The 27,445-nt window shown below is 45.5% G+C and overlaps 5 protein-coding genes and 1 long non-coding RNA gene across 9 annotated transcripts; 2 read left to right on the top strand and 4 right to left on the bottom strand.

Moving 5' to 3' along the window:
• Positions 1 to 731: 731 nt before the first annotated feature.
• LOC120648720 lies at positions 732 to 1,865 on the bottom strand. Its single transcript, XM_039925404.1, has 2 exons — positions 1,556 to 1,865; positions 732 to 1,457 (listed from the first exon to the last, which is right to left on the bottom strand). Exons 1-2 carry the CDS (start codon positions 1,799 to 1,801, stop codon positions 837 to 839), a joined length of 867 nt encoding a protein of 288 aa, XP_039781338.1. The 5' UTR covers positions 1,802 to 1,865; the 3' UTR covers positions 732 to 836.
• LOC120648019 (homeobox protein engrailed-1-like) lies at positions 1,857 to 2,749 on the bottom strand. Its single transcript, XM_039924802.1, has 2 exons — positions 2,015 to 2,749; positions 1,857 to 1,916 (listed from the first exon to the last, which is right to left on the bottom strand). Exons 1-2 carry the CDS (start codon positions 2,747 to 2,749, stop codon positions 1,857 to 1,859), a joined length of 795 nt encoding a protein of 264 aa, XP_039780736.1.
• A 2,711-nt stretch (positions 2,750 to 5,460) lies between these two features.
• On the top strand, positions 5,461 to 12,042 carry LOC120651529 (lysine-specific demethylase JMJ706-like). Of its 3 annotated transcripts, none has more exons than XM_039929027.1 (11): positions 5,461 to 6,075; positions 7,788 to 8,166; positions 8,259 to 8,415; positions 8,495 to 8,714; positions 8,800 to 8,853; positions 8,938 to 9,017; positions 9,098 to 9,375; positions 9,457 to 9,858; positions 9,941 to 10,266; positions 10,387 to 10,605; positions 11,087 to 12,042. In XM_039929027.1, the coding sequence occupies exons 1-11, from the start codon at positions 6,073 to 6,075 to the stop codon at positions 11,504 to 11,506; spliced, it is 2,538 nt and encodes an 845-aa protein (XP_039784961.1). In that variant the 5' UTR covers positions 5,461 to 6,072; the 3' UTR covers positions 11,507 to 12,042. The 3 variants fall into 3 exon arrangements, with proteins under 3 accessions (XP_039784961.1, XP_039784958.1, XP_039784959.1); XM_039929024.1 differs by lacking the exon at positions 5,461 to 6,075 and adding an exon at positions 7,136 to 7,243 and having other exon boundaries at positions 10,342 to 10,605; XM_039929025.1 differs by lacking the exon at positions 5,461 to 6,075 and having other exon boundaries at positions 7,779 to 8,166; positions 10,342 to 10,605.
• Positions 12,043 to 13,284: 1,242 nt separating this feature from the next.
• Positions 13,285 to 13,982, bottom strand: LOC120648719. Its single transcript, XR_005665057.1, has 2 exons — positions 13,826 to 13,982; positions 13,285 to 13,751 (listed from the first exon to the last, which is right to left on the bottom strand). It is a non-coding gene; the product is annotated as an uncharacterized LOC120648719 (long non-coding RNA).
• Positions 13,983 to 19,023: 5,041 nt separating this feature from the next.
• On the top strand, positions 19,024 to 22,238 carry LOC120651528 (probable inactive shikimate kinase like 2, chloroplastic). 2 transcript variants are annotated; one of them, XM_039929023.1, is made up of 8 exons: positions 19,024 to 19,191; positions 20,393 to 20,583; positions 20,653 to 20,847; positions 21,078 to 21,139; positions 21,267 to 21,333; positions 21,414 to 21,532; positions 21,615 to 21,791; positions 21,971 to 22,238. In XM_039929023.1, exons 1-8 carry the CDS (start codon positions 19,132 to 19,134, stop codon positions 22,072 to 22,074), a joined length of 975 nt encoding a protein of 324 aa, XP_039784957.1. In that variant the 5' UTR covers positions 19,024 to 19,131; the 3' UTR covers positions 22,075 to 22,238. The 2 variants fall into 2 exon arrangements, with proteins under 2 accessions (XP_039784957.1, XP_039784956.1); XM_039929022.1 differs by having other exon boundaries at positions 19,046 to 19,356.
• A 73-nt stretch (positions 22,239 to 22,311) lies between these two features.
• On the bottom strand, positions 22,312 to 26,854 carry LOC120651525 (probable inactive poly [ADP-ribose] polymerase SRO1). Its single transcript, XM_039929021.1, is given in 8 exon segments — positions 22,312 to 22,646; positions 22,649 to 22,678; positions 22,934 to 23,029; positions 23,117 to 23,299; positions 23,596 to 23,675; positions 23,773 to 24,014; positions 24,331 to 25,629; positions 26,507 to 26,854. Coding segments are annotated over 7 exon segments (1,842 nt in total). The 5' UTR covers positions 25,440 to 25,629; positions 26,507 to 26,854; the 3' UTR covers positions 22,312 to 22,544.
• Between the last annotated feature and the right edge of the window lie 591 nt (positions 26,855 to 27,445).

The following is a 27,445-nucleotide window of genomic DNA, read 5'->3' as shown; positions in this document are numbered from 1 at the left end:
AGGGATAAAACCTACGGTTGTCCAGTCTCGAATGCATGGTTCTAAACTGTCGGTCTCTTGGTTTGATGATGTCATCAGCTAGCTTCACCAAAGACTTGAGCACTTTCACAAACAAGTTATGCACAGTTCCCAATGATCTCCGAAATATGTTCCTAGCTTGCCTAACAGATTGTGGAGCTCCAACTACCCAAAGGAACATTCCTAAGGCCTCAATTGTGGATGACTTTCCACTATATGTGAGCCCATACAGTTCTACCAACAGATCATGTAGTTTGTAGAATAGTTTGGGGGTCATTCTATACATGTCATAGCAATCCTGGGTATTGCAAAGGTTCCTCTTAACCCACTCATCACCACTTAGACCCGGTTCTACGACCCTATACTCAGATCTGGTGAAATACTTGTCAACATGCATAGCCACTGTGGACATACCTAACAATGCAGCATGGGCAGCAGCCTGTTCATGCTCAAGGGTGGCTAGTAGGAGGTCGTCAAACTCGTCCTCACTATCCTCAGCCTCTCCATGCAATTGACCCTCAGAGGTGTTCATACCTAAGGTAGGAGCTGGAACCTGTAAGCAACAATAACAACAAAAAAGAAGACATCAGTGACAAGTTGCCAGCTAATTGGGGTCCTCATTAGTGCACATCGTCACACACACAGCAGTTCAACTCACTCCCAACACACATCTTTCGAATTCAAATAACACACATCTTTCGAATTCAAATAACACACATGCAAGCTTTAGTTGTCCAACACACAACCTTCACAAACTAAGACAGCCATCACAAACTAAGGTCTACGGACACAAAGGATACATGAATGGTTGAGAAGGTCTAGACCCGATTTGCGTAGGCTTTGATGGTCTGTTTCCTTCCTTCAACACCATTCTTGAGGAACCAGATGATGGCCTTCTCATTCTCGAGTATGTTGAGGACACCAAGCCATTCTGGGCTGCTCTCAGTGAAGCCACACTCTTTGGCCAAACTGATAATGAGGTCCACCTGCTCCTCCTCCTCTTTCTTCTTCCGCTCCGCTGCCTGGATGGCAGCCTGCTCTGCTGCCTGACGTTGCGCTGCACGCAGCCTCAGGGTGCCATTGAAGTATTCACGGCCATCACCAATTGCTGCAGTGAGACCCCCAATCTTTTCGCACATGGCCCTCACTGCTGGGCTCTTTACCTTCTTATGGGGACTGCTTGCTGTGCTGCGTAGGCTGTGTGTGCTGCGTGAGCTGCTGGTCCTCTTGCTGCCAACGCTAACAGGTGTGGCCACATGTTGATCATCTGGCTCTTGTTCCTCTTCATCTTCAGCGTCATCACTGGTAATGTCCTGTACTGAGCGTTGCCCAGGGGCATACGAGGTGGAACCATCAGCAACAAAGCCAGCGAACATTTTATCCATCTCCTCTATGTAGTCAGGAAACCCATCCCTGAGCGCCATCAAGTCTTGGTTGCCCTACAAAAAGTTGACTGCATTAGTTTAGTTTATTCATTGTTCATTATACAATGTAAAATAAAACAAGGCATTGGGCGTGTGTTCTCTTCAATACTGACCGCAGTGGCCGACTTCCACCAGTCCGTAGACGCCTCAGGTATGGTGCCATCCCCGCGGCCCAACCCAGAGCCTTTCCTCAACTTCTGTTCTATAAAGTTCCACTTCAACCGCAGCTTCTTCAACAGGTACTTGAATTGCTCAGTGTCATGATAAATTTGGGTTGCCAACAAAAACCTGTTTGAGATTTCCTCCCAGCCGCGCGGCGTCATTTTACCCTTTAGGCATTTGTCGTTCCCAGTATCCATTACGCCGCAATAGATCTCACAAAACCGCTTGATAAGGTCTGGTGTCCACTGACCCCTATCGGTGTCCTCCTAAACGACTGGTAACAACGGCACGAAATGAACGGAATGGTGGACACTAATGAGTTTGCATGAACAAAAACATAGAGTAGGTGCAGAATGGTGCGCAGTAGTGAGTTTGCATGAACAAAAACATGTAGGTGAAGAGACGTATACCCCAACTCGGCGACGGGCATTGCGACGCCTGCCTCTGCGAGCTGGTCCCCTTGCAGATCCACCCGGGTTGGGTGTAGGGGACACGTAGCCGCCGTGGAACGCTGACGCGTCGCCCTGGAACGCTGCTGCGCCGCCGTGGAATGCTGATGCGCCGCCCTGGAACGCCGATGGGCCGCCGTGGAACGCCGATGTGCCGCCGTAGGGCACATATCCGCCAGGCATTGCCGCAGGGTGGCCGCCCATGAATGCAGATCCGCCGGCCACGGCAGCACAACTTGCGTCCCCGAACGCAGATCCGCCGCCGACGTGTGCAGATCCGCCACCCAGGAACGCAGGTCCGCTGAGTCCTCGGCCGCCGCGCGGGCCACGCAACCCGAGGGTACCCCTCCCGCTGCGTGCGGGTACGCGTACGGGAGGCGGGCCCTGCCTCACGGCCGCTCCCCCAGGACGAACGAGATCTCCGAATCCTGAGGTGTCTGACCACTCCGATGCCGAGTTGAGGTCGAGCGCATCGAAGTCGAGGCGACTTGGTTGAAGACTGCTCGACGACGCCATGCCATACGCGGGGGGGGGGGGGGGGGGGTAGACGGGGTTGTAGGGAAAGCCGGGAGGAAAGGCCACCTGCGGGGATAGGAAATCCCGGGTACGGCCGCCGTCGCCGTACGCACCGTCATGGCCGTAGCTCCCGCCGTCGCCGTCGGCACCGTTGTGCCTACCGCCGTCCTGGCCGTCCATCGGCCTGGATCTGGACGAGGAGGTAGTGGATGAGGCGGGGGATGCAGGGGATTTGGGAAGCGCCGGCGGATTTGGGAGGCGCGGCGGCAGCGGGTGTGGAGTGGGGGGCGATTGGGGAGAGACGAGGCACCTAGGTTTGGACTGTGGGGGAGGCGACGCACCGGGGTAAAAGGATAAGGCAGGGTCGGCCTGGCTGCGGGAGCGGGGTGGGCCGCGCACCACGTGGGCCGGACACAATCATCACCTTTTCTGCCATTTTTCAACTTTTTTGCCAAATTTCTGCCAATTTGCAACTTTCCATGCCAATTTCAAATTTCATGCCAATTCCAAGGGAACTAAACACAGCCAATTTGAAACTTTTTTTGAATAAACTACAATTTGAAACTGAAATCCATGCTTACTGCACACGTACTCTCATGAACTCAAACTCCGGTACAGGTCGTCCCAATTTGCTCAAGTGTTCTGTGAGCCATATCCGATAACATTGTTCACCTGTCTAGCCAAAAAGCTATATAAAAAAAGAGAGATCTCTTTCATCTCAATTCCTAACCATGGGAACGACTAGATCATTATTCTTTTCATTGAACTCTATTTTTTTAACCAGCTAGCACATGTAATTAGAGAAAGCGGGTCTATCCAATGATTACATCCAGGAATGCAACTTGGGAGATGGTGTCTTTCGACATCTAAGAATGAAACCTAGTTTAATCTCATGTCTTGATTTGTCTAACTCTAGTTTCTAGGATTATTTATGGTATGGCTTTATCTTGTAACCTCATTCACTTTTTTCGGAGTACTCTATCTTATCCCATCCATACTTAAAGTCAGGTCGCGGTAATGCGACTACTACAACTAACTTTCTCTTATCTTTTTTTTATATGGTAGTCTAGAACATAATGATCTCACCTTAAATATCTACCATTTCTTGTTGATCCAACTATTGTCATACTATATCTAGAAAATGATGTCTATACTATATCAGGTGAATTATACACATCACAAGAGTGGATCAATAATATTGAGTAAATGAAACATTTGGATCTTTCATAATTGAGAATACTATACTATACTATAATCACTAATTGGCTCCCATGCAACGTCCCACACAATTGAGAATTTGAGATGAGAGATTTTTTTTGAGCGTTGATTGGCACCATCATTTTTTCCCCAACGAATTAGGAGCCGCATAGGTATACGAATTAGTATAGATGCGCATCCGTGCGTTTCAGATTCAGTTTTGAAAGAGAGTCTTTCCCCGGCCCTTTACTCGAACCAACACAGAATACAGGTGAAACATGGTGCTGGTAAGGCCAGTCTCAGTGGGAGTTTTATTGAGGATTTTATGATATTAAATACTATCATTTTTGCTGACATGGTAAGGAAAAAGAAGGATGTAGTTTCATGAGATGTGAGAAGAGTTTTATCACCATAAAATTTATCTGTCACAGTTATCTAGTTTTCAGTCTAGATAACTGTGCCTATAGAACTCCCATTAAGACTGACCTTCACTAGTCCAGTTGTGGAATGCTAGGACAAAACAAGGATGCGGAGTAGATATCCAGTGCGTGTGCGCGCAGCAAATTATAGGAGAGAGTCGTACCGGTGAAGCTGAGCAGCAGCAGTAGGAGCCTACCTAGGGCAGAGCGGTGGAGGGGTAGTGCGCTGGCGTGGCCAGGTGGATAGCATCGGCTGTAAAAACTGGAGCACATGCACGCAGGTGGCAGCGGCCCGTGCTACCCCCGTCCCTCTCTCTCTCTACAAAAAATACTCCGCTTTCATTAAAGAAATATAGGCCATGTTTGGTTAGCAGTCTTGTCAAGATTGCACTAAAAGACGAATGTCCGCATGCAGTACTAAATGAAGTCTATTTGCAAAACCTTTTTAGGAATAGGTGTAAATTTTCGAGACGAATCTAACGAGCCAAGTTTCGTCATGATTGGCTACAGTGATGCTACAGTAACCGCGCTCAATCATCCTCTAATCGTGCGGTCAAAGACCTCATTATTTAGAGCAACTGCTACAGTACCATAGTTGTGGAGGTAATTTTGTAATTAGACTTTATTTAATACTCCTAATTAGTGGTCAAAGTATCATTTCTCTCTCATCAAAACAATTTCACCATCTATCCAAACATGGCCATAAAGAGCACCCACCCTGGCAGTGGCGACAGGGGCACGGGAGAGCGGTTGTTCTGTTGGGAGAGGGCAGGGACGGAACCGGATGGACGAGCGAGAAGATTCATCGGAAGGGAAGGGAGCGGGGAAAAACAACGCGGTTCCGTTAGCGGTGGGCGTACGGTGGACCAAACTGGACGGACGGACCGCGACCACAACGACGACCACCACCACCACAACACACAGCCCTGTTTGGTTTGCAATTTTAAGTATTCAAGGAAAGGAATCTTTCACGTATGTCGGGTTAAATGAAGTCTTATTTGCAAAATCTCTTTAGAGATAAATATAATTTTTTACGGCGAATTTAACGATAGTAATTAATCTATGATTAGAAGATGGTTACTATAGCATTAATGTAGACAATCATGAATTAATTATTGTCATTAAATTTATCGTGAAAAATTACATCTATTCATGAATAGTTTTATAAATAGACTTCATTTACTATTTTATATATGAATAGGTTTGAACCAACCAAACAGGGCTGAGAAGAAAAAAAAGCAGGGGGTAGAGAGAGAGGGAGAGGAAGGGAGCGAGGCCACGGGGCGGGCGGTACAAAAGTCATCTGCTCTCCTGCTCCGCGCTTTCCTCCCACGCCCTTTTGCGGCTTTGGGGTTTTCCCATAACGCCCCTGGCCGCCGCTGCTCCCGTCGTCGTTCGGTTGCTCCAACCTCCCCTACCCTACTCTTCCCACCCGCAACAAATACAACCACCACCCACACGTCTGCCCCGTTCCGTTCCGTCCCGTTTACTCCTCCCTCCCCTCCCCTCCCGTGCCTCCGCCCGCCTCCCCCTCCCCCTCGCTCCCGGGCGGCGGCCGACCCCTCGCCGGCCACCGCCGCGCGCCAGTGGGGCCCGCAGCCCTCCCCGCCCCACCCCCATTGCTGGCCCCCTCCCCCACCCGGGCTCCCTCTGTCCGGCGTCGCGCGGGAAACTAACGAACCAAGGGCCAAGGAGGGGGAGAGCGCGCGAGAAGAGAGAGAGAGAGAAAGGAGGAGGAGCGGGAGGCTCCTCCCTGTTTCAGTCCAGGCGCTCCCGATCCCCGCCCCGCCCGCCCGCCGGGGGACCTCCGGAGGGGAATGCGGGACCCGCGCCGCCGAGGATCCCGCTAGGAGCTTCTCGGACCGCCCGCCCAGCGACGCCAGCGACATGGTGAGTCCCTCCCTCCGTCCCTCCCCGCGCAGATCTGCGCCAATTCCCATCCTCCGCTCCACCTGCCTGCTCGCTGCCTCGCGCGCCTTTAGCTCGCGCCGCCGCCGCGTCGTCCCGCGTCCCCGTGGTTGATTACTGTTTGATTCGTCTCCTCCCTTCCTCTGTTTTTTCCCTCCCCTGCTGTTGCGCGAGGAACCAAACCGAGGCCCTATTTAGTCCGCCCCGTAAACTAAAAAAATTGTAAACGCAACATTTTGCGAAGGAATTTTACTAATTTGAAGTACTAAACGAAGTTTATTTACAATTTTTTTTCATGATGGGCTGTAAATCGCTAGACGATTCTAACGAGTCTATTTAATTCATGAGTGATACTACAGTAACCATCCGCTAATTATTGATTAACTATGGATTAATTAGCATCATTAGATTCGTCTCGCGATTTACAATCCATCTGTGTAAAAAGTTTTACAAATAAATTTCATTTAGTACTTCAAATTACCTAGATTCCTTTGCAAAATTTTGTTGTGTTTACACCCCATGGGAACTAAACACGACCCGAGTTCTCTCCTTTAGTGTCGATTAGTGGCCCAACCGGTGGGTTTCGCCACCAATTGCGACAATTCGGGGGGGGGGGGGGGGGGGATTTCCATTGCTAGCCGTAATTAGCGCGCGCGAATCGCTTCCTCGGTTCCTCTTTTACCCAATTAGGTAATCCCGTTGGTTTGCCGCCTCCCGGTGAATTCCCCTGTCCGCCAATGCTGGAAAAGTAGGAGCCTTTACCCCCCCCCCCCTCCCCCGGGAAAACTCGTCAAATGCGCCTCCCGTTTAGGACTAGTGCATCGGATTCACGCGGCCTAGGCGAACGGGTCAACTCGAAACTTCCTAGTTTTTACCCTACCCTCACAGGCCACCACCTGGCGTAACATGGAATTTTCACCCCCGCCTCTACCCCTCGCCGTACGGCTATCGGTCTCGGCCTCTCCCCTTCCTGGCTTTTCGTTTGGGTTATGGTAGTATGTGAGGCCGGGGATACTCCTGGTGTGCAAGTTAAGTTACGGGGCGCCGTCCTATTCTTGCCGTGTGGGGTTCCCGTCGCGTTTGTGCGCCACCTCCCACCGCCCTTTTCCACAATTTCTTCGCCGTCAGCTCCACCATGGTCGTAACGCATGTGCGTAATCGCCTCCCTTTGACCGCGTCTGCTTGGAACATTTATCTTCTCTTCTCGTCTCTTCCTTTTCTTTTCTTATTCTTTCTTCACAAAGGGCCTACACGCCGTTCCTTTTTTTTGTGTGTGTTCTCATCGCACTGAACCTGTTGTTGTTAGTTCTAGCGAAAAACAAAGCTCATGATTTAATCATGTATTTTTTTTGGTGATATTAAACGACTGGAACTGTTACGAATAGTTGGGTTTACAAAGTAGATTGGATAGCAGCATAAATCCAGATGGCCGACTGATTGCGACTATGGCTGTGGTAGGGAAACAACCCCGAGAATATCAATGTGACGTGTTTGATTTCAATTTCTACAGCTTTCTTGACTTGGTTGTGAGTTGCTGCTCTTTTGGTACTTACCTGGAACCAATTTGTGGCATCCAAACTTTTGGTGCTGATTCAGTCTGCTGTCTCTGTTGGTCAATGCCTACTTGCAATACTGAACCGCAGTAAACATACTCTTGTTCAAATCCAAAATTGACGTGTTTACCTATGCCACAGGTGGAGGGTAGGAGTTATCTCCCTGCAGAGGTCAGGGATGGCCTTGCGACCCTGAAGCGGAGGAGGCTCGAGAGGATGCGTCTTAGTGCTGAGAACGAAGCGGGTGACAATCCTGCGGTAGCTGCTAGAAGCGGCGGGGATGCCTTGCGGAGCCCCGCAAACTGCGGGGTCAGATTGCTTTCAAACAATGCAACAGGTTTACCTGGAAATGTACAGGACAAGGATCCTTTCGCAAAGCGCAAGGTGGAGAAGTTTGATATGTCCAGCCTTGAATGGATCGACAAGATACCAGAGTGCCCCGTGTATTGTCCTACCAGGGAGGAATTTGAGGATCCCATTGCTTATATACAGAAGATTTCACCAGAGGCTGCAAAATATGGTAAAGCTCCTTCTAGCATCCTCCTCCCACTCATTGATCCAATAACCTTGATGGACTTTTTCAATAATTACCGTATCTTTACTTCTATTCAGGTATTTGCAAAATCGTGGCCCCGGTAAGTGCTTCTGTTCCTGCTGGTGTTGTGCTGATGAAGGAACAGCCCAATTTTAAGTTCATGACTAGAGTTCAGCCCCTTCGTCTAGCTGAATGGGCTGAAGATGATACAGTCACTTTCTTCATGAGTGGAAGGTATGCCCACTCTTTGTCTATTTTCATTACTGTTTTAGCATATTTTCCTTGCCTCATCATAGTTGACGTGACTCTGCAGAAAGTACACATTCAGAGACTATGAGAAAATGGCCAACAAAGTGTTCTCTAAGAAATATTCCAGCACCAGTTGTCTCCCAGCTAGGTATGTGGAGGAGGAATTCTGGCGTGAAATTGCTTTTGGGAAAATGGATTTCGTAGAATATGCTTGTGATGTTGATGGGAGTGCCTTCTCTTCTTCTCCTCATGATCAACTTGGGAAAAGCAATTGGAACCTCAAGGTGAATACACTCTTTAGCTCACCGCGTGTGTGGTTGTGTCATATTTCCTACTCAGGTCATTATTGATATTTTTTAATTTGTCTAGAATTTTTCACGGCTTCCCAACTCTGTTCTGAGACTCCTTCAGATGCCAATTCCAGTAAGTAATATAACTATTCTATTTATGCTGTCTATTGTTTACTGTGGCACCTGTCATGATTGCAAATACTCTGATCCAAAACAGGGAGTAACAGATCCAATGCTTTATATTGGGATGCTCTTTAGTATGTTTGCATGGCATGTCGAAGACCACTATTTGTACAGGTAAAAATCTTGATTCTTGTTGAGAATGATTACCTACTTGTTTAAAGGCTGGGGATCCTGACATTTTGATTGATTATCAGCATAAATTACCATCACTGTGGGGCATTTAAGACATGGTATGGAATACCTGGCGATGCAGCTCCTGGGTTTGAAAGGGTTGCTAGCCAGTATGTATATAACAAGGACATTTTGATTGGTGATGGGGAGGACGCAGCATTTGATGTTCTACTGGGAAAGACAACAATGTTCCCTCCAAATGTCTTACTAGATCACAATGTTCCTGTATATAGAGCTGTACAAAGACCTGGGGAATTTGTTATTACGTTCCCTCGTTCTTACCACGTGGGCTTCAGCCATGGTATGCCTCACATTTTTCTTTAATAATATTTCTTTGTTGCATTATGTATCTCTATATTCTCAGAAAAAATGAATTACTCAGGTTTCAATTGTGGAGAGGCTGTTAACTTTGCTATTGGTGATTGGTTTCCTCTGGGTTCTCTGGCTAGCAAGCGCTACGCACTTTTGAACAGAACTCCATTGCTTGCACATGAGGAGCTACTCTGTCGTTCTGCTGTGCTTCTGTCCCAAAAACTGTTGACCTGTGATCCAGGATCCTTGGACAAGTCAGAACATCCATACTCCCAATATTGTGTGAAATCCTGCTTTGTGCGGTTGATGCGATTCCAGCGACGTGCACGTGGCCTACTTGCTAAGATGGGTTCTCAAATATGCTACAAGCCAAAAACTTTTCCGAATCTGTCCTGTAGCATGTGCCGGCGTGATTGCTATATCACACACGTGTTGTGCGGATGTAACTTTGATCCTGTCTGCTTGCACCACGGTAATTTATGCTGAAAGTTGCTGTTTTTGTATTTTTTCCTTAATTTTTTTTGGCTAATTCTTTGTTTTAATTGGGGATGCAGAGCAAGAACACCGGAGCTGCCCTTGTAAGTCCAACCGTGTTGTCTATGTTAGAGAGGACATTGAGGAGCTAGAGGCTCTATCAAGAAAATTTGAACAGGACATCTGCTTGTCCAAGGAAAGAATTTGCATTGGCTCATCTAAGGAGGCTGAGATCTCTGATATAAATGTTGAGCGTGCCCCAAATTTGGGGACTATACTGGATTTTAGCAACAAGAAAATTGGCATTACCGGCATTATGACAGCTGATGATGGAACGAGTTATCCTGGAGTACCAAATTTGTCATCTTCTGCGTATCATGAGGTGCCCAGGCATTCAGAAGCAAGGGTGGGTTTATTTGGCTTGTATTGAAACATATTTCTAACTGCTACCCTTATTTAATTGATATTCTTGCTCTTTTAGGTCCATGCCACACAAACTAACCGGATTTACTCCGCTTCCAATCAGGCAATAAACACATCATCAGTGACCAAAGGAACTTACGCTACTGATGAGATTTCATCCGTCGTGGATGATGCTTGTAATGGACTGGGTTCATGTAATGATTCAGCCATGGAATGTAGTGATGATTCTGACTCTGAATCTGGAATTTTCCGAGTCAAGCGCAGGTCCACATCATTTGACAAACCTACTGACACAAAGATATCAAACTTTTCTGAACAGCAGGTATGTTATTCTTGTTAACATTAGACTGTAGGATTTGCTTTCGGAACGAGAAACCAATTTAATTGGCCAATTTTTCAACTTTTACCATGTAGAATTACAACATTTCTGATTTTTTTAAAAAAAATTATTACAATATTTCCTGGTAGCTTATAAGGTTGGGCTTGGGAAATCTATGTTCCATAAGCATGATGAATTGTTGATTAGTGAATTGTGATGCTACCTCAATAGTGTGTTTTACTGTCACAAATGTCTTCAGACATGGCCCATTATATAGATACTAGTATATAGTGGACTCAGGCATATTATATATCATTTAGCTGAGTTTTCAGCTGACAATGTGACGCCTAAGTTTAAAGCCCAAAGTTAGTTGCCCAAGACAAATTTGTAATTTGGATGGAGAAACTTTAGTAATATTCTTATCACTTTACTTTTCATAGTGCGCAAGCTGTTCTCTAATATAATATTGACTTGCTGTCATCAGGTTCTGAGGCGGCTGAAGAAAGTGAATCCTGAAGTACAACGGGCCAGTAAGCGCCCAGAAGAATCTGATACTTGTCCTGTTGGTTCTGTCCGAATGAGCCAGAAGAGCTTAAATCCTGCTTCTTCTGATGATGAAAGAGAGGACACAGTTCCCATTTCTTTCAGAATAAAGCGGCATCAGTTGGAAACTCAGGACAACAATACAACTCATGTGGCAAAACCGCAATCATGCCCGCCTTCCATTGGTTCTCTAGAAGAGTTTGTGGGAAGAACTAGAGATGCCACAGCAGAGTTCCGTCCGAAACGAGTGAAAATCCGGCTACCTTCTAGTGCCAGTAGACAGCTTGAGCAGCAGCGCAGTTCCGGGCAGAGATTTGCAAGGGATGACAAGTTGTCGCTTGGTTGCCCGCGTACATTTTAGGGCAATCACAGGTGCTAACCTCTACTGAGCAGGCGAATTCTTTGTTTAGGTGCATTGTTAACTACACACGAGGTGACAGAAGAGAGGGCAGGTGGTGGATGGTGGCGAGGCTGATTTGATTAGCACAGGTGCAGACTGACTTTAGGATTGGCAGCAAAGGAAGTGGCTGGCTAATCGATTCTTTTGTGCAGCAGGGCCTCCAATTTGAGGCCTCTGGGGGCACGCTTAGAAGACACGTGATATAACATTCTTGGTGGAGGTTCTCGGTCACAACCGCTGGCTCTTTGATGCTTGCCTGTCGGTGACAGAAATTCAAGAGAACCTCGCTGCGTTGATTTCTCTTCTCTGCAAATGTTTAGAGCATTTTAGCTAGCGTAGCTGTATATCTGTCTCTTCCATTGTACCTACGACCTTTCCTTTTGTAATTTCTTGGAAACAAAGCTTAGCTGCTACACTACGGCTAACTGTATTCTTTTGTTGCTTCAACCAGCTGCTCCTTAACATTCAAATCAATAGCGATTCATTTCTTTTTCGAATGCTTGGTATCCTAGTCTGTCATGGTGCTGCTGCTCTTTGCTGCTGTCAAAGGTGGGTGGAACTCTATTATGATATCATTAGGGATAGGATGAATGGCTGAACACTGCTAATGCTTGACAAGCACTTGCACAACCTGAAAAAAAAAATTGTATCCAAAGACAGCAAGGCTCATGCGAATGCACGACAGTCGACAGCACATGTTAAAAAAAAAATGCACGACAGCACGAGGATAAGCATGCGGCCAACCTGCAGATCAAGTTAATCCCTGCGCGACCACGCCATGAGATCGCGACGAGCGAAGGAACGGCCTCGCCATATGAATATGATAGATCACCACCTCCTTTACGATGTGAATGCGACACCCAGAGAGGATTGGATCGAACAGAGACCGTGGCGCCCATGGAGCAGAGACGAAAAAGAAAGAAAGAGACCAGGGGTGTGTTTAGATCCAACAAACTTTCTAAACTTTTCATCACATCGAAACATTAAATATAGTAAATGACACATACATGGAGTACTAAGGGCACTCCCAACCCAGACTCTACTATAAAGTCTAAGTCTCCTATTTATTGTGTTTTGCTGATGTGACAGTATATTTATGGAAGAGAGAGGGAGAGAAATCAAGACTCCAAGTCTTATTTAGACTCCAAGTCTTCACGCAAATCAAGAATGAATGTGAGAGAGGCAAGTGGGCCATATAAACTAAAGTAACACATTTTGCATTGGAAAATATAGTTTCTTGTGATGGAGTTTTTGAGACTTAGACTCTATGAGTGGAGTTTGCATTGGGACTGCCCTAAATGTAGATAAATAAAAAAACTAATTGCATATTTTTGATGTACGTTGCGAGACGAATCTTTTGAGCCTAGTTAGGTCATGGTAGGACAATATTTACCACAAACAAACGAAAAATGCTATAGTATACTACAGTATCGATGCGACTTTTTCTCCCACCTTTTCAAGGATCTAAACACACCCCAGGTGTAAACACGGACAAACCCGATCGTCCCAGAAAAGAGACGGAGAAATACACCAAAAACCGACACGCTAGTGATTACTTTGATCGATCGATCCGACGGAAACTTTACAGGGTGTGTGTTTAGATCTCCAAAATCCTCCAAACTTTCCATCACATCGAAATATTAAATATAACAAGTGACTCATGCATGGAGTACTAAATGCAGGTAAATAAAAAAACTAATTGAATAGTTTTGATGTACGTTGCGAGACGAATCTTTTGAGCCTAATTAGATTATGGTAGGACAATATTTACCACAAACAAACGAAAACAAACGAAAAGTGATACAGTGTGCTACAGTGTTTTTAGCTCTACAGTTTTTTCATGGGAACTGAACACAGCCAGGAAAAGCAAAAAAAAAAAGTACTAGAAGCAAAAACAATAAGTTCTGAAGCGCAAGCGGACGCCACGTTATTCAGAACTTAGTTGTACGAGGTAGCGTTGGTCGTCGCCGCAAGGGTGGGCGCCGCCGGCGAGCAGGTGGGGTTGCAGTGGGCGCAATGGGCCCTGCACTCTGCCAGCGTGCGGTGGCAGTTCTGCTTCCGGTCGTACCCGCAGCAGTAGCAGTCCTGCCATGGCCCGAAGTAGTTGCATTCGCCGGCGATGCAGAACACCAGGGAGATCTTGCTTCCGTCTCCCGGCGCGGCAGCGTCGGCGGCGGCGCTCCGGATTCCGGCGGCGGCTGACGACCTGCCGCGGAAATCAACATCAACATGTGATCAGCGCGTGTGCGACGCGTCAAAGATTCAGTCAGAGAAACTTACTCGCCGCAGGCGACGCTAGTAGGCAGGCCGTGAGAAGGGGCAGGAGCATAGCCCTCGCGGTTCTGCTGTCCCTCGCATCAGACGCTGAAACCAGATGTTCCTCTCTCCATTCTTATATACAGTGAATGATTGGATAAGTACTAAATATAGATTAATTATAAAATTATAATTACATAAATGGATGCTAATTAGGAGTATACCAGCTGTGTCATTAGCATATTGCGTGATCAATTAGGCTCACATTTGGAAGGATAATAATTTTCACGATCTGGCTCACATTTGGAAGGATAGGTAATATCACGCGTCTTTTTATTTTTATATTTTCAAATTTTTTTACAGAAATATATTTTTGGTTCTAGATTTTATAGTTCTATACTCCTACCGCCCGGCAGGGGGGCGGCAGGGGGCCTACCGCCCGGCAGGGGTGGTAGAGACCTATATGTAAATAAAAATAATTTTTTTTGCGCAGAGGTCCTTGGCGGGTGCCTGCCGCCCCCCTGCCGGGCGGCAGGCTCCTGCCCCAAATATAAAACTCCGCCCCTTCCCTCTGCGCCCTCATTTTCTGCCCACGAGAACCAGAGAGGGGAGAGGGGGAGAGGAGGGGTGAGGGAGGTAATTCTACCGGCGAAGCCCTGCCGGATTTTGGATCCGAACCGCAGGTAACCAATATTTCTCAACTTTGTCATTCCAGAATTTTTGTATGTTTAATTTTGTGATTAGTATTTTTTATTATTGTAAGCACTTAGGGTTCGGATTAGTGGTTATAATTGAAGCCATAGCATATTTCTAGATATTAGATTAATTAAAATGAAGTCTTTGCATGGCCAGATATGTCGATTAAAGTGGCGTTTCAAGTTCATTACGGTGACTTCTATAGAATTACTCATGATTCCTATTGAGTAAATCTATCAGCATTGGAAAGAAGACAGTGCAGTCTAGATAAACCCCTAGAGAGGAGTTTTGAGTCCATACGAAAATGTCTTCACAGGATGTTCAATGTGAATCCAAAGACTCATTTGCTTACGGTTCATATCTTGACTTCCTGGGAAACTAATGGGGATTTCTAGGAGTTGACGCATATAAGTAGTACGGAAGAATGACAACATTACATGCACGCAGCTCTTGAAAGTGGGTGGCCTCTCGCAATGGTAATTCAGATTCACCAGAAGACCGGTGATTTAGGTGAAGGGTCAACACACACAACATCTGACTGCAATGAAGAGATGGAAGAGGATAAAGAAGAAGAGAACATGCAAGCTCTAGAACCAGAACCAGAACCAGAACCAGAACCACAAGGTTTGGCAGATGAAGGCGAGCGGATACCTGGAATTGTGGAGGAAATGGAGAAAGAAGACCAGGATGCGCGAATAATGGAGCAATGTGGGGACTCATCGGACGATGAGGACGATGAGCGCTTCCCAGTGCTAGGTGAATGGCGTGAAGAGGGTTTTGGGAATCCAGTGGTACAAGATATTAAGAGTTCGGAGTTTGAATACAGAGTGAATGAGCTTATACAAGGGGCAAAATATCGTACCATTGAGGATGTGTAGGATGCTGTGAAGCTCTGGGTTGTATCTCTGAGGAAGGAATTCAGAGTACTGAAGTCTAGCAGCAAAGAATACGAGGTGAGGTGTGCAGATAGAGACTGTACATGGCGAGTGCATGCATACAAGGAAAAGTTCAAGACACACTAGGAATGTTCAATTGTTACACCACATACTTGTAGATTGACAGGTGTTGTGGGATATCATCGTAATATCACATCAACTTTCATGGCTAAGAAGATGTATGGGGTGATTCTTGACAAAATGGATTACGAGTCTGCATTGATAATTAGGGACATTGAACAGAATTTCCAGTATGTGATCAGCTATGCAAAGGCTTGGCGGGCTAAACAAAAAGTATTTGAGATGAGGTTTGGCACTTATGAAGCAACATATGACAACCTACCTCGTATGCTTGAAGCAATTGTGCACAGAAATCCTGAAAGTGCTTTTGATACATACAGTGTACCGAGCTTGTCAGGGGGGCCAAGCATTCTGCTGTGAGCTTTCTTCTGCATTGGAGCATGTGTGAGGGCATTCATTTACTGCCTTCCTATTTTGTGTATTGACGGCACTTTCCTGACAGGGAAATATAAGGGAACAATATTGACGGCAATCGGAATTGATTGCAACTAGCAGATAGTTCCCATCGCCTTTGCCTTTGTTGAGAATGAGAAAACAGAAAGCTGGTACTGGTTTCTTGAACGTCTGAAGATTCAAGTTGTTGCTGGAAGGCCTAATGTTTCCCTTGTCAGTGATAGGCATGCAGATCTACTTGCAGCTATAAAGCAGCTCCAAGAAGGTAGTCAATTTTCACCTCCTATATGGCCAGATGTTGTCAATAGGTGGTGTGTGAGGCATATGATTGCTAACTTTTATGAACGGTTCAGGAATAAGGATCTGATGAATTTGTTCAAGCGATTGTGCACTCAGAATCAGCAGAGGAAATTCGATGCTTTGTGGGGTATAATTGATGACATGAGCGCTGAATTGCTTAAGAGCCAGGCCTCACCATCCAGCAGGAGACGTTCTACAGATTTATTAGTTGGACATGCTAAGCCATTTTCACAGTGGATTGATGGTGCGCCTAAAGAGAAGTGGTCACTTCTGTATGACACAGATGGGAGACGTTATGGGATCGAGACGACCAATCATGCTGAATGTTACAATATGGTAATGCGTCGTGTTCGCGGATTTCCTCTTGTTGGCATTGTTGATTTAATCATGTATGGATGTATAAGGTATTTTAGGGAGCGATACGCATCAGCCGCTTCCTTACTTAATGATCCAGGAGTGCATTTTTGCAGAAGGGTCAATGAGTACATGGACAAAAAAATTGAAAAGGCTCGATTTCACTCAGTCATATCGATGGGCACAAAGGAGCAAAGATTTGAGATATCATGCAGGGACAGGACTGGACAGGGTGTCCGCAGACAAAGGGTAATTCAAGAAGTTTTGATAACCATTGACGGGAGGGTGTTCTGCCGATGTCAGAAGCCAAAGGTGCATCACTTACCATGCTCCCATGTCATCGCGGCTTGTTCTGTATATGAGTTAGATGCTGCGTCATATGTTTCTCAATATTTCATAAAAGAAGCCGCAACACAGACTTGGTGTCATGAGATATACGGCATCGGTATTCTAGGCCCATTCACTCAAAAAAATCCCCATCCAATGCTCATCCCTGATGCAGCTACGAAGCGGGGCATAGGCCGACGGCAGATACGTCGTATCTGGAACGGAATGGACGAGTCCGAGGCTGGAAAGAAGAAAAAACGTTGCAACTTGTGTGGAGCGGACGGTCACACTTACAAAAAGTGCCCACAGCTTTCAGTACCCATTGCTGCTGCCGAGGCTAGACCTTCCGGGAATCCGACGGATGGATCGGCTCCACCTACAAAAATTCGCCGCATCTAGTTGTGCACGTAACAGCTTGCAATGTATTTGTGTGTACGAAACTAAATATATTATATAGTTGTCTCGAATTTGGTTGTAACGAATGAAACCTTCAATGTAATATGTTATGTGGTATTTTGTTTAACGTTCTATTTATATTTTGTTCATTGTATCTTATGTGGTATTGTATCATAAATATAATCATTACAATCAAACATAGCAAACATATAAGTATTGCAATTAAATGTACAGACGTCCCGTCACAATTTACATCACAATTTAAAACCGATGTGCATCATATGTTACAGATCATGTCATGAAATCATCTAAGTCGTCATCCCAGTTGACAGATGGTGGTTCTGTAGGTGGTACAACATTACTTGACGAACCTCTCGACTTTCCTTTTCTCTCTTTTCTGGTTCTAGGTTCATGTACAGGGGGAGGAACATCAGGTGTTCGAGGCCATGATTTGGGGGGCATGAAGTCATCCATATCGTCATCCCAGTTATCACAACTAGGTGCTCGAGGTGGTGCAGCATGACTTGACGAAACTCCGGTCATCTGTTCTTGCGGAGGCCAAGAACTATCACCCGAAGATCTTTTCCACCTCATTCGTCTAGTTTGCGACATAACTCCACCGAAGATACATACCAATTTACGGAAATTTGGTATCGAATTGTTAATCAACTCCGTGTCTTCGGGGTAATCCTAGCATATAATTACACAATAATTTTACTATTTCGTAAATATGGATTACAAATGACGGACGGGATTAGAACTGAATAAAAGTTACCTTAATGTGCATCTCATACATCTCTGGCCGCATCCATATCTTACAAGTAGTTTGTAATAATCCAATAACATAAGGATGATTCGCTAGTTCACATACCCTTATGTATATCTTCCGATGTTCTAACAGATGTTCCTTTAAATTTAGCATTATAATACCTCGAAACAATGTCAAATCTTTAAACTCAACTAATTTGGACAACACCATCTCTATCGTACCATCCGTTAATGGATCCAACTTCTTACTGATTACAAGATGTGTCATGATCTCAAGAAATATACTAGATTTTTCTTCGGTCCATGAAAATCCAACAGAATTTGAGACAGCCATTGCCTTATGCTGCAATAATAATAAGATACTGTCATTCTAAGTTTACTATTCTATATTTCACTATCCAAAAACTAAATCTATTCTAATTCATAATTATTTTAGAAACAAGTCTATAATAGTTGAGAAATATTGGTTACATGCGGTTTGGATCCAAAATCCGGCAGGGCTTCGCCGGTGGAATTACCTCCCTCGCCCCTCATCTCTCCCTCTCCCATCTCTGGATCTCGTGGGCAGAAAATGAGGGCGCGAGGGAAGGGGCGGAGTTTTATATTTGGGGCGGGAGCCTGCCGCCCGGCAGGAGGGCGGCAGGCACCCGCCAAGGACCTCTACGCAAAAAATATATTTTTATTTACATATAGGTCCTTACCGCCCCCTGTCGGGCGGTAGGGGTACAAAACTGTAAAATCTAAAACCAAAAATATATTTCTGTAAATTTTTTTAAAAAATATAAAAATAAAAAAGACGCTAATATCCTCACATTTGGCAGCCAGTTTTTCGGGCCAGGCCGATGAAGAGAGAAGGGTGGGTTTAGCCCAGCAAGTTCCATGAGTGGACAGCACAGGGCTCAGCTCAACAACACACAACACAAGGCCCATGCGGCTACCCAGAGGCATATCTGCTTGGACATGCTTGCCGTCATCTTCTTGGACAGAGGTCAGAGGCATATCTGCTTGGACATGCTTGCCGTCATCTTCTTGGACAGAGGTTAGAGGCAGAGGCTGCCTCCAGACTCGTCGGAGTCAGCCATGATAGAGGCAGCGGCCATGCCCGCTTGCTCCTCCATCCCCTCGCCCTTCACCACCAAGGCAAGTACCCACCAGCGCAGCAGCGTCTCCAGACCTCGTCGTCTTCGCCTCCCTGCCTCGCCATTTCGTCAGCCCCGCTCCCCTTTTGCTGCCTGTTCGCCGGCGAGCCGCCACCGCCCCCGAGCCTCCGTGTCCGCGTCGACTGCCCCGTCCAAGGACTACGAGGAAAGCCACTATGCTCCTCTCACTGCGTAAAAGTAGGCCTAATCACTTCACGGGGGTTGCTTTTACTTGTTTGCCTGCTAACCTTTATCTGCTCAGGCCCGTAAGGATTGGGCGAGCACTATGCAGTCTGACGCACAACACCAATGTCTGTAAACTCTTAGAGCAACTCCAGTGGAGTGAGTAAATTTGAGTGACTAAAACTCATTTTAGTCACCCACTTTCCAAGTTTAGTCATATAGTCTCTACTCCAGCAGCACCGACTAAATAGACTAAAAAATGGTGGGCCTTACTTTTGGTAGCCTAAGTAAAGGGTGACCAAATTGAGAGGGTGGGAGAGGAAATTTAGTCACCCTCTCATTTTAGTCACCCAAATAGAGGCACCAAGAGATGGAAATTTGAGCAAAATGACTAAAATGTGGGTTTAGTCACCCAAATAGAGGCCCAACTGGAGTTGCTCACCCGTTTCCTCTCACTACAGTTGCTTACTAGTCAAATCTGCATATGTTGTCAAACAAGTTTCACCATTAATCCAGATCTTAAGAAAATGGAAACGTAATCCCAGCTAACTCAACTCTGTGCATGACCAAAAAAAGAAAAATATACTGATTGGAATTTTTTTCGACGAACTACTGACTGGAATTGGTATAGCCAGTAGTGACCAAAAGATAATGGTGAAGAATGGCAGCACTTAGCCAATCATTGGTGTTAGCAATATGGAAGTTAATCATGAGGGAATAATAAGTGCATGGAAATAATAACCAACATGGAATTCTGTGATTCTGAAAAGGTTTAGAGCAAGCCCTCATAATCCTGCTTTATTGTATCACCTCCAAGCACACCAAAATAAGTTTCAGACCTGAGGGAATAATAAGTGCATGTTGCAATCTAACACAATAGAACAATTGTAAACATATGTTTTGGTGAATGTGCTACGAATAGCTTCTGCTGTTCTTTCATGTCATTGTGTAGAAGACACTGTATTGGACATGATTCTTCTTATGTTGTTAACAGAAATCAGCTGGTATTACCTGTACAGTTCACTGATGGAAACGGAGAAGTGGAGCTCAGACTGGACGTCCAAAAGCTCGGCATCGAGGGTTCAAAAGATGTTTTTGTTGATGTTGATGATACATCTCTATTGATCAGAGCTAAGTCTGATGGGACACTGAGAACTTTGATGAATTTCCAAACACTGTTTGATAGGATCAAGTCTTCCGAGACCATATGGTATGCATATCGCTTATTATTGCACCCGCACTTGTAAGAACCTATTGTTTACTCACTTTGACGTTGTAGGTTTATTGATGAGGATCAGCTGGTGGTAAATTTGAAGAAAGTTGAGCAAGAGTTGAAATGGCCTGATATTGATGAATCCTGGGAGTCCCTCACTGCTGGGATCACCCAGTTATTGACAGGGATCAGCATCCATATTGTTGGTGATTCCACAGACATCAATGATGCAGTTGCTCAAGAGATTGCTGAGGGCATTGGGTGCGTGCTTCTCATTTCTATACTACCATACGATTCAACTTCTGTACAATTAGATTGTATGCTGTGCAAATTGCAGTCTGACCTGGGCTACACCATTCTACTCCATTAGTAAAAGTCATCAGCACCCATTATATGAATCATTGAAGTTGATGATCTACTCCTGAATTTACTGTCACGGTTGTTCTTCATTAGCACCTCTAGAAACGTCTCCTTATATCATTACACTGCAGGTATCTTCCGGTTTGCACAAGTGAGCTGCTGGAAAGTGCCACTGAAAAGTCCATCGATACATGTAACCTTCTCTCCTCACTCCAAGGAAAAAACTGCAATGCATGATGCATCTGCACTTTTTCTCTAATTGTACTAGTCATTTATAGTTAAGTTATTGCTGCGAAATAACAAAATACAATTACTTGTAGGGGTGGCTTCGGAAGGAGAGGATTCTGTAGCTGATGCGGAATCTGTTGTCCTGGAAAGCCTTAGCAGGTTGCTTTCTTGACCTCGTTTTCTTGAGCCCTACTCGATCGTTTTGCAAAGATTCGGATAAAGGTGTATGCATGTTGCAGCCATGTCCGCACTGTTGTTGCGACTCTTGGGGGCAAACAAGGAGCAGCTAGCAGATTTGACAGATGGCAGTACCTCCATTCCGGGTTTACGGTTTGGCTCTCGGTATCGGACGCTAGCGGTAAGAAAGCTGCTATTAATTGATCGTGTGCGGTGGTAACTGGTTGATCTCGAGGTTCATTGGATTCCATTTGCACAAACAGATGAAGCTACGGCAAGAGAGGAGGCCCGACGAAGTGTCAGCAGTGGAAGCGTTGCTTACGCCAAGGCGGACGTGGTGGTGAAGCTGGGCGGATGGGACCCGGAGTACACGCGAGCCGTTGCGCAGGGCTGCCTCGTCGCCCTCAAGCAGCTGACCTTGGCAGACAAGAAGCTGGCAGGTACGTGTTCCTTACCATTACCAGCCACCTGGTGCAGACACCAGTTTAGCACATTCCTGTAGTCCCTGGCTGCCAAAGTTTGCTGCCAGTTAGCTGGATGAAAGTAAAGTATGAACAAGTTCAAGCTTAATAAAGAGTACTAATGGTTTCTGGTTTGCGTCGTGGTGGGGAACGAACAGGGAAGAAGAGCCTCTACATCAGGCTAGGTTGCAGAGGCGACTGGCCCAACATCGAGCCTCCAGGCTGGGACCCTGACTCCGACGCCCCACCAACCAACGTCTGAATCATCCTCCTTCACAATTGTATTCTAGGAATAGTAAGATAAATATTACACTAGAATTCTCTTCATCATTTAAATTCTTCTCATTGCATACGGTGACTCTGTTTTGGCCATTTGATGTAACAAGAGTTTAGAATAGTGGGTTGAAACCTGTTTGATGCGCACGACGAACTCGGCTAACGCCACTATGGCTACATGACGGAAGTGCAAGTTCTAGTTGCACAACCCAAACTGAAAAGATAGCATCACTGCACAAGACAACATTGATTAACAATATCTGACTCGATGTTCTCTTATAAAAAGGGTAAACGGGAAGGTAAACAAGGAGGCTTTTTCTCTCTGGTAAACCGAATAATCGGTTCACAAGCACTGCACGCATTGTTTCCTATTCGCAACGAAAAGCACAAGATACAAATTCTTCACCACCAAAAGAACAAACAGCAGCCATACACAGACTGACGCAAGAGGCTTCATCACTGCTGCATTTCTATGTCAAGTCGGCCAGTTGCTCCTTTTATCTCCCTCGCCCACTGACCCCACTTCACGGTTTCGCCATCATCTTGGCCGCCGATGCGTTGGGTGCCTCGCGCCTCCCCACTGGAGGTAACTGCTGCCAAATAGACACAAAAAAACAAGTTTTTCCTCAGAAAACAGTAAACAAACAGATGATCAAACCACCGCTCTTCTGATGCTCTTCAAAAGAAGCTTGTGCACTGCAAAGATAGCGGCCTTGAGTGCACAGCAGTCCTGGTCCATCCCAGAACCCCCACTTGACACACCTTATGGCTAACAGGGTTTCAGGCTTTCAGCATGAATCTAAGAGAACATCAATCCAAAACGTGAGAAGTGGAAGTGTGCACACCTTATCTTGGAGCCGCATTATTGTCGATATTAGCACTCTATCACCAACTACATGCCTCAGCTTCTTTACTAGTTCAGCTCGACTTATTTTCTTGCTCTGGTAAATACACACATGCAAGCATAAGCGATTCATGATAGTAAGAAAAAGCCAACTTCAAGCAAGAAACAATGCTAGATATCTTACCTTGAATTCTTCATAACAACCAATAACCATGTCCATATTCTCAGGAGACACTTTGGTCGAAATTGCTGCAAACAACATGGAGAAAGGCATCCAAGGTGAGCTTGGAGCCTTTTCCATCGAATCTCCTAGCATGGGGGCTGCACATCCACCTCCCAATGCTGGAGGTGCCTCAAGGTTCATCTCCTGTTTTGTGCATAAAAGGAAGTTAACTGGTGCTTCAACTACAACAAAATTAACATAGCATGGTTTCACAAGGAAACTTATCATATTTGGAGAATTCTATCATAGATAACAAATATAGTCAGCTCCAAGTTATAATCTCAATAATGCAATCACAAGTCAATTATTGAGTCAAGTCACACAATCTGAATTACTGCACGCTCTTGCTGCTCCAACAGTGGAACTTGTTTGCATGACAACAAAAGTAGACTCTAGTGTAACAGTACTATCTAGTTGACACCCCATGTAAAGCATCTTACCTCTGACAAACAGTCGGGTGAATTCACGACCAGTGACACATCAGATGAATTCTGACAATCTTCTTGAGTCACAAGGGAATCTACAGAAAACACTAAGCAGTAAGAAAAATTGGGTTGCCACAGATCATGGACAAAATGAGCAAATAAATTGAAGACACAGTAGTTGTGATTAGTTACCTTTGGTTATGGACGGCATTTTGATGGTGACTACAAACTCAGAATAGATGTGCCTATTCAGATTCATATCCCACACAATGTAATGTTGTGGGTTTTTAAGGTCATCTACTCCACTATCAAAATAGTCACTACTAGGTCGGTGCTGCTTAGATCCAGGGTGAACTATTTCTACGTTCCCCATTATAACACGGCACAACATCATATGGACAATGCCATTTTCATCAACATCAGAGTATTTCACACTGCAGAAAGTAATACAATATTGGATTTTGCAACGGTTAGGGAAAGGAAATGAACTTTGGTGAGGAATGAGAATAAGAAAAATGAAGCAGTGATTAATTGCTGCCATCTAAAACTTGCCAACATGTTACTAAAAAGAAAATAATTAACTCAGAAACGTATGAACAGCTGAGAGACAGATGTGAGATCACAGAACATGTGAACAGCTAAGAAACATAGATAAGGAGTCAAAAGAGTTAGGTGCCAGCACTTATATTTGGAAAAAGAAAGGAAAATCCTAACAATAAATGTAGAATAATTCATAAATCAAGAACATACCAGGCATCAGAACGATTTGCTGGTGTAAGGAGGGTGCCCTCTCCATAGGCTGGGCACTTGATGGGTTTATGAACTTGCAAAACTCCATTCAGCATCATTTCATGCACAGTGCTTTTGGAGCAAGCAAGCCATGCATAACGGACATTTGCATTTCCACGGTTACATCCAGTAACATGTACTTGCTTTTGGTGGAGATGGTAACGGACTTGTCCGCAATCATCCAAAATTGGAGTTCTGTAGATTCCAATGATGTCCTTGGATTCAATAACAGAACCCATCCCCTGTAACAACAGTTTCTCCACGGCTTCCATCGTGCGCTGAGCACGTGATACCTCACCCAGATTAGCTTGGTGTGACAGCAGATTGGCTGTGGGCAACAATGTGCATGGCTCATTTTCTCCAACAGCTTCGCTAATATCACCATAACTTTTTCCTATGGAACTCTTTTCAGCCCTAGCTCTCTTAGGACTGGAAACATCTTCAGTGCTCGGATCGAAATTTGAGCTTTCCGCAGAACTTTCTGAAGTTCCAAGATGTCCATTCATTTCTCGTGTCCCATTTGGCTCCACACTAATGTACTCATGATTTCCGTTGCCAAAATCTTTCTTCATAAATAACTTCTGATCTTGCAGAAATGTTTCTGGGAAGTAACCCTTTCCATTTTCATCGATCCAAGCTATCGGCCTCTGAAGACCTGTCTTCGAGTCTATGAATGTCATATGCACAAAATCTAGCAAAAAAAGCTGGTTCCGATATCCAGTTTCAGTGATAGTCTTTTTTTCCCTGAAGTCAGCTCGGGCTAACTTGACAATCTTTTCTGGAAAGTCTTTCCAGTCAGCACCTTGGCGAAGCAGAATACGCTTAGGTGGTGCGCTAGTCATGAAATTCTTATAGCTCTGCAAAACCTGCTTGTTGAAGTGGCACACAATCTTTGCCTTGCGGTCTTGATCAACATGAAACCTAACAGCAGAATCATTGGCAGGACGCTGATGCAATTCAGAGGTGCGGCAGGCCTCAGCATCATATGCAGCGGGGCTCTCCCACTTTCTCTTGAGACTACTTACATTCCTTCCACATTTACCCAATACCTTTTCGTTCATCGCAGCCATTATTGCTAGCAGAAATGAACACGGACAAGAGACTAATTCTTCCAACCAAGCTAAACCCGAACAAGTCTAATATTTACACTAATCTAAGAGAAAAACCTCTGAAGAAGCTCAACCTCATTGTCAACAGGGCTAAAACGAAAAAGAGTCGGATCACAAACGAGATAAGAGATAATGATCCTGAAAAGGAAAACTGATGGATATATCAGTAAGACATATTGTTGCAGTATTTCAAATATACAACAGAAAATTATAGGGTTATATAGCGGGACACTCAGAAAAGGAAGAACAATGATACCAATTTTGCAGTGAGATCTGGGGTAACAATCAGTTTCACTGGCTGTTATATTAAGCATGGGCAAACAAATGAAACATATGCATTTCTTTTGTCGTCATGTGGCAATGTCCTTTCATGCAAAATAAGTCAACAGTTGACCAATAACGGCAAAAGGTGTGCTGCACGCGTATCGACAGAGAGGCAGCAACTTCTCAGGGCATCAACCATACACAGTAAGTTTGGTTGCGGTCAGAGAGAACACATGACACCTCATACCTCTACTAACTTGTACATGGTTCATCAACTTCCATTGAATTGAATGATGAATTAACTAAAACACCAAATATTCTCTTTCATGCCCAAATTAGAAGTACATGATGATGGGTTTAACTGAACAGCGAGGGACCATATCCAAAGGCATAAGATTCATAAGGTTAAAATTCAGCATAATTATCACAAAATCCGCTCATGGAAAGTCAGCCAACGCATGGGCAGGCAAGGATTTCAGAAAACCTAAAAAGTAATTAACCAGAATTGAGGGCACCGGACCCAAAAAAAAGTAATTTTGACGAGTCAACAATACATGGAATTAACTTGGAATCTTAAATCTCCTTTACCCCCAACAATTCACACCTTGATCGCACATATAATTCACATCGAACGTAGCAGGGCTTGTACAGAAACTAAAAAAAAATTAACAGATCGAGCATACACGCATACATACAAACATACAAGGGGATCTTTCCCCACCCGAGCAATCAGACAAGCAGATCCGCCGATCGACGAGGCTTACCTAGGGTTAGTTGCGGCGGCGGTAGCAGGAACGACGGCGGACGAAGAAGAATTTGATAGCTTCATCTCTCCCGATCCGATCCCTTTTGCACCCCCTAGGACTCCCCTACCGGCCCCACTTTATCCCCGGCGGTGGCCGGAGGCGGGGGTGCCGCTCGCTGCTTTCCGGCGCTGCTTCTGCTGGCGGTTCTCCCTCCGGCGAGATTGAACTGGTCAGAGGTCAGAGCAGAGCGAATCGGCGGCGGCGGCGGCGGGCGACGGCGAGTCGAAGGCAGGAGCTTGTGCGGCGGTGGAATTATTGGGGGGGCAGGCGAAGGCGACGAGATGAGGGCGAGGTCCACGCACGCCTTTGCCGTGTCCCCCAACTTGGTATTATTATTCGGCTCCACCCACCGCCCTGCGCCCCCCACGCTCTCCCCGACGCGTGGGCTCGGCCCCACCGGGGCGCGGGTACAGCCCGCCCGCTAACTTGGATGTCAAGTCGCCCCGCCTCTTTCCTTGAGCCGTAAGCAAAATGGCGATGCCGTGATGGCGACAGCCGGCGGCACGCCATCGGACGGTTCGAGTCAACGGTCTCTGCCCGCGGCAGCCGCATCAGGACCGTCCGTTCGAGGCAGATTTTTTTCTCTCTCTCTGTTTCGCTTGATTCTGGGTTTGCGTGCGATACTCGAGTATAGGCGCCGTGGTGATGACGGATTCTGCAAATGTTGGGCACAGTTCAGATTTGCCTTGGCATCCAGTCGTTTTTTTTTGAAAAAAAAAAGCCTGATGATTCGTTCATCATGTTCATGTCATCTTGTAATTGTATATTTGGTGAAATTGCACGTCGTGCTTCACGAATCCGTGGGAAAATTTCCCACGGATTTTCATGTTGTCATGGATTAATTTATTGGGTGACTGCTCCAAATTTGAGTGAAGTTCCGATATAAACTGCACCTAC

Source organism: Panicum virgatum, chromosome 9K (assembly GCF_016808335.1).
Source record: "Panicum virgatum strain AP13 chromosome 9K, P.virgatum_v5, whole genome shotgun sequence".
NCBI classification, from domain to species: domain Eukaryota; kingdom Viridiplantae; phylum Streptophyta; class Magnoliopsida; order Poales; family Poaceae; genus Panicum; species Panicum virgatum.
Note: the sequence above shows the minus strand (reverse complement) of the source record. Positions and strands in the feature narration are given on the sequence as shown.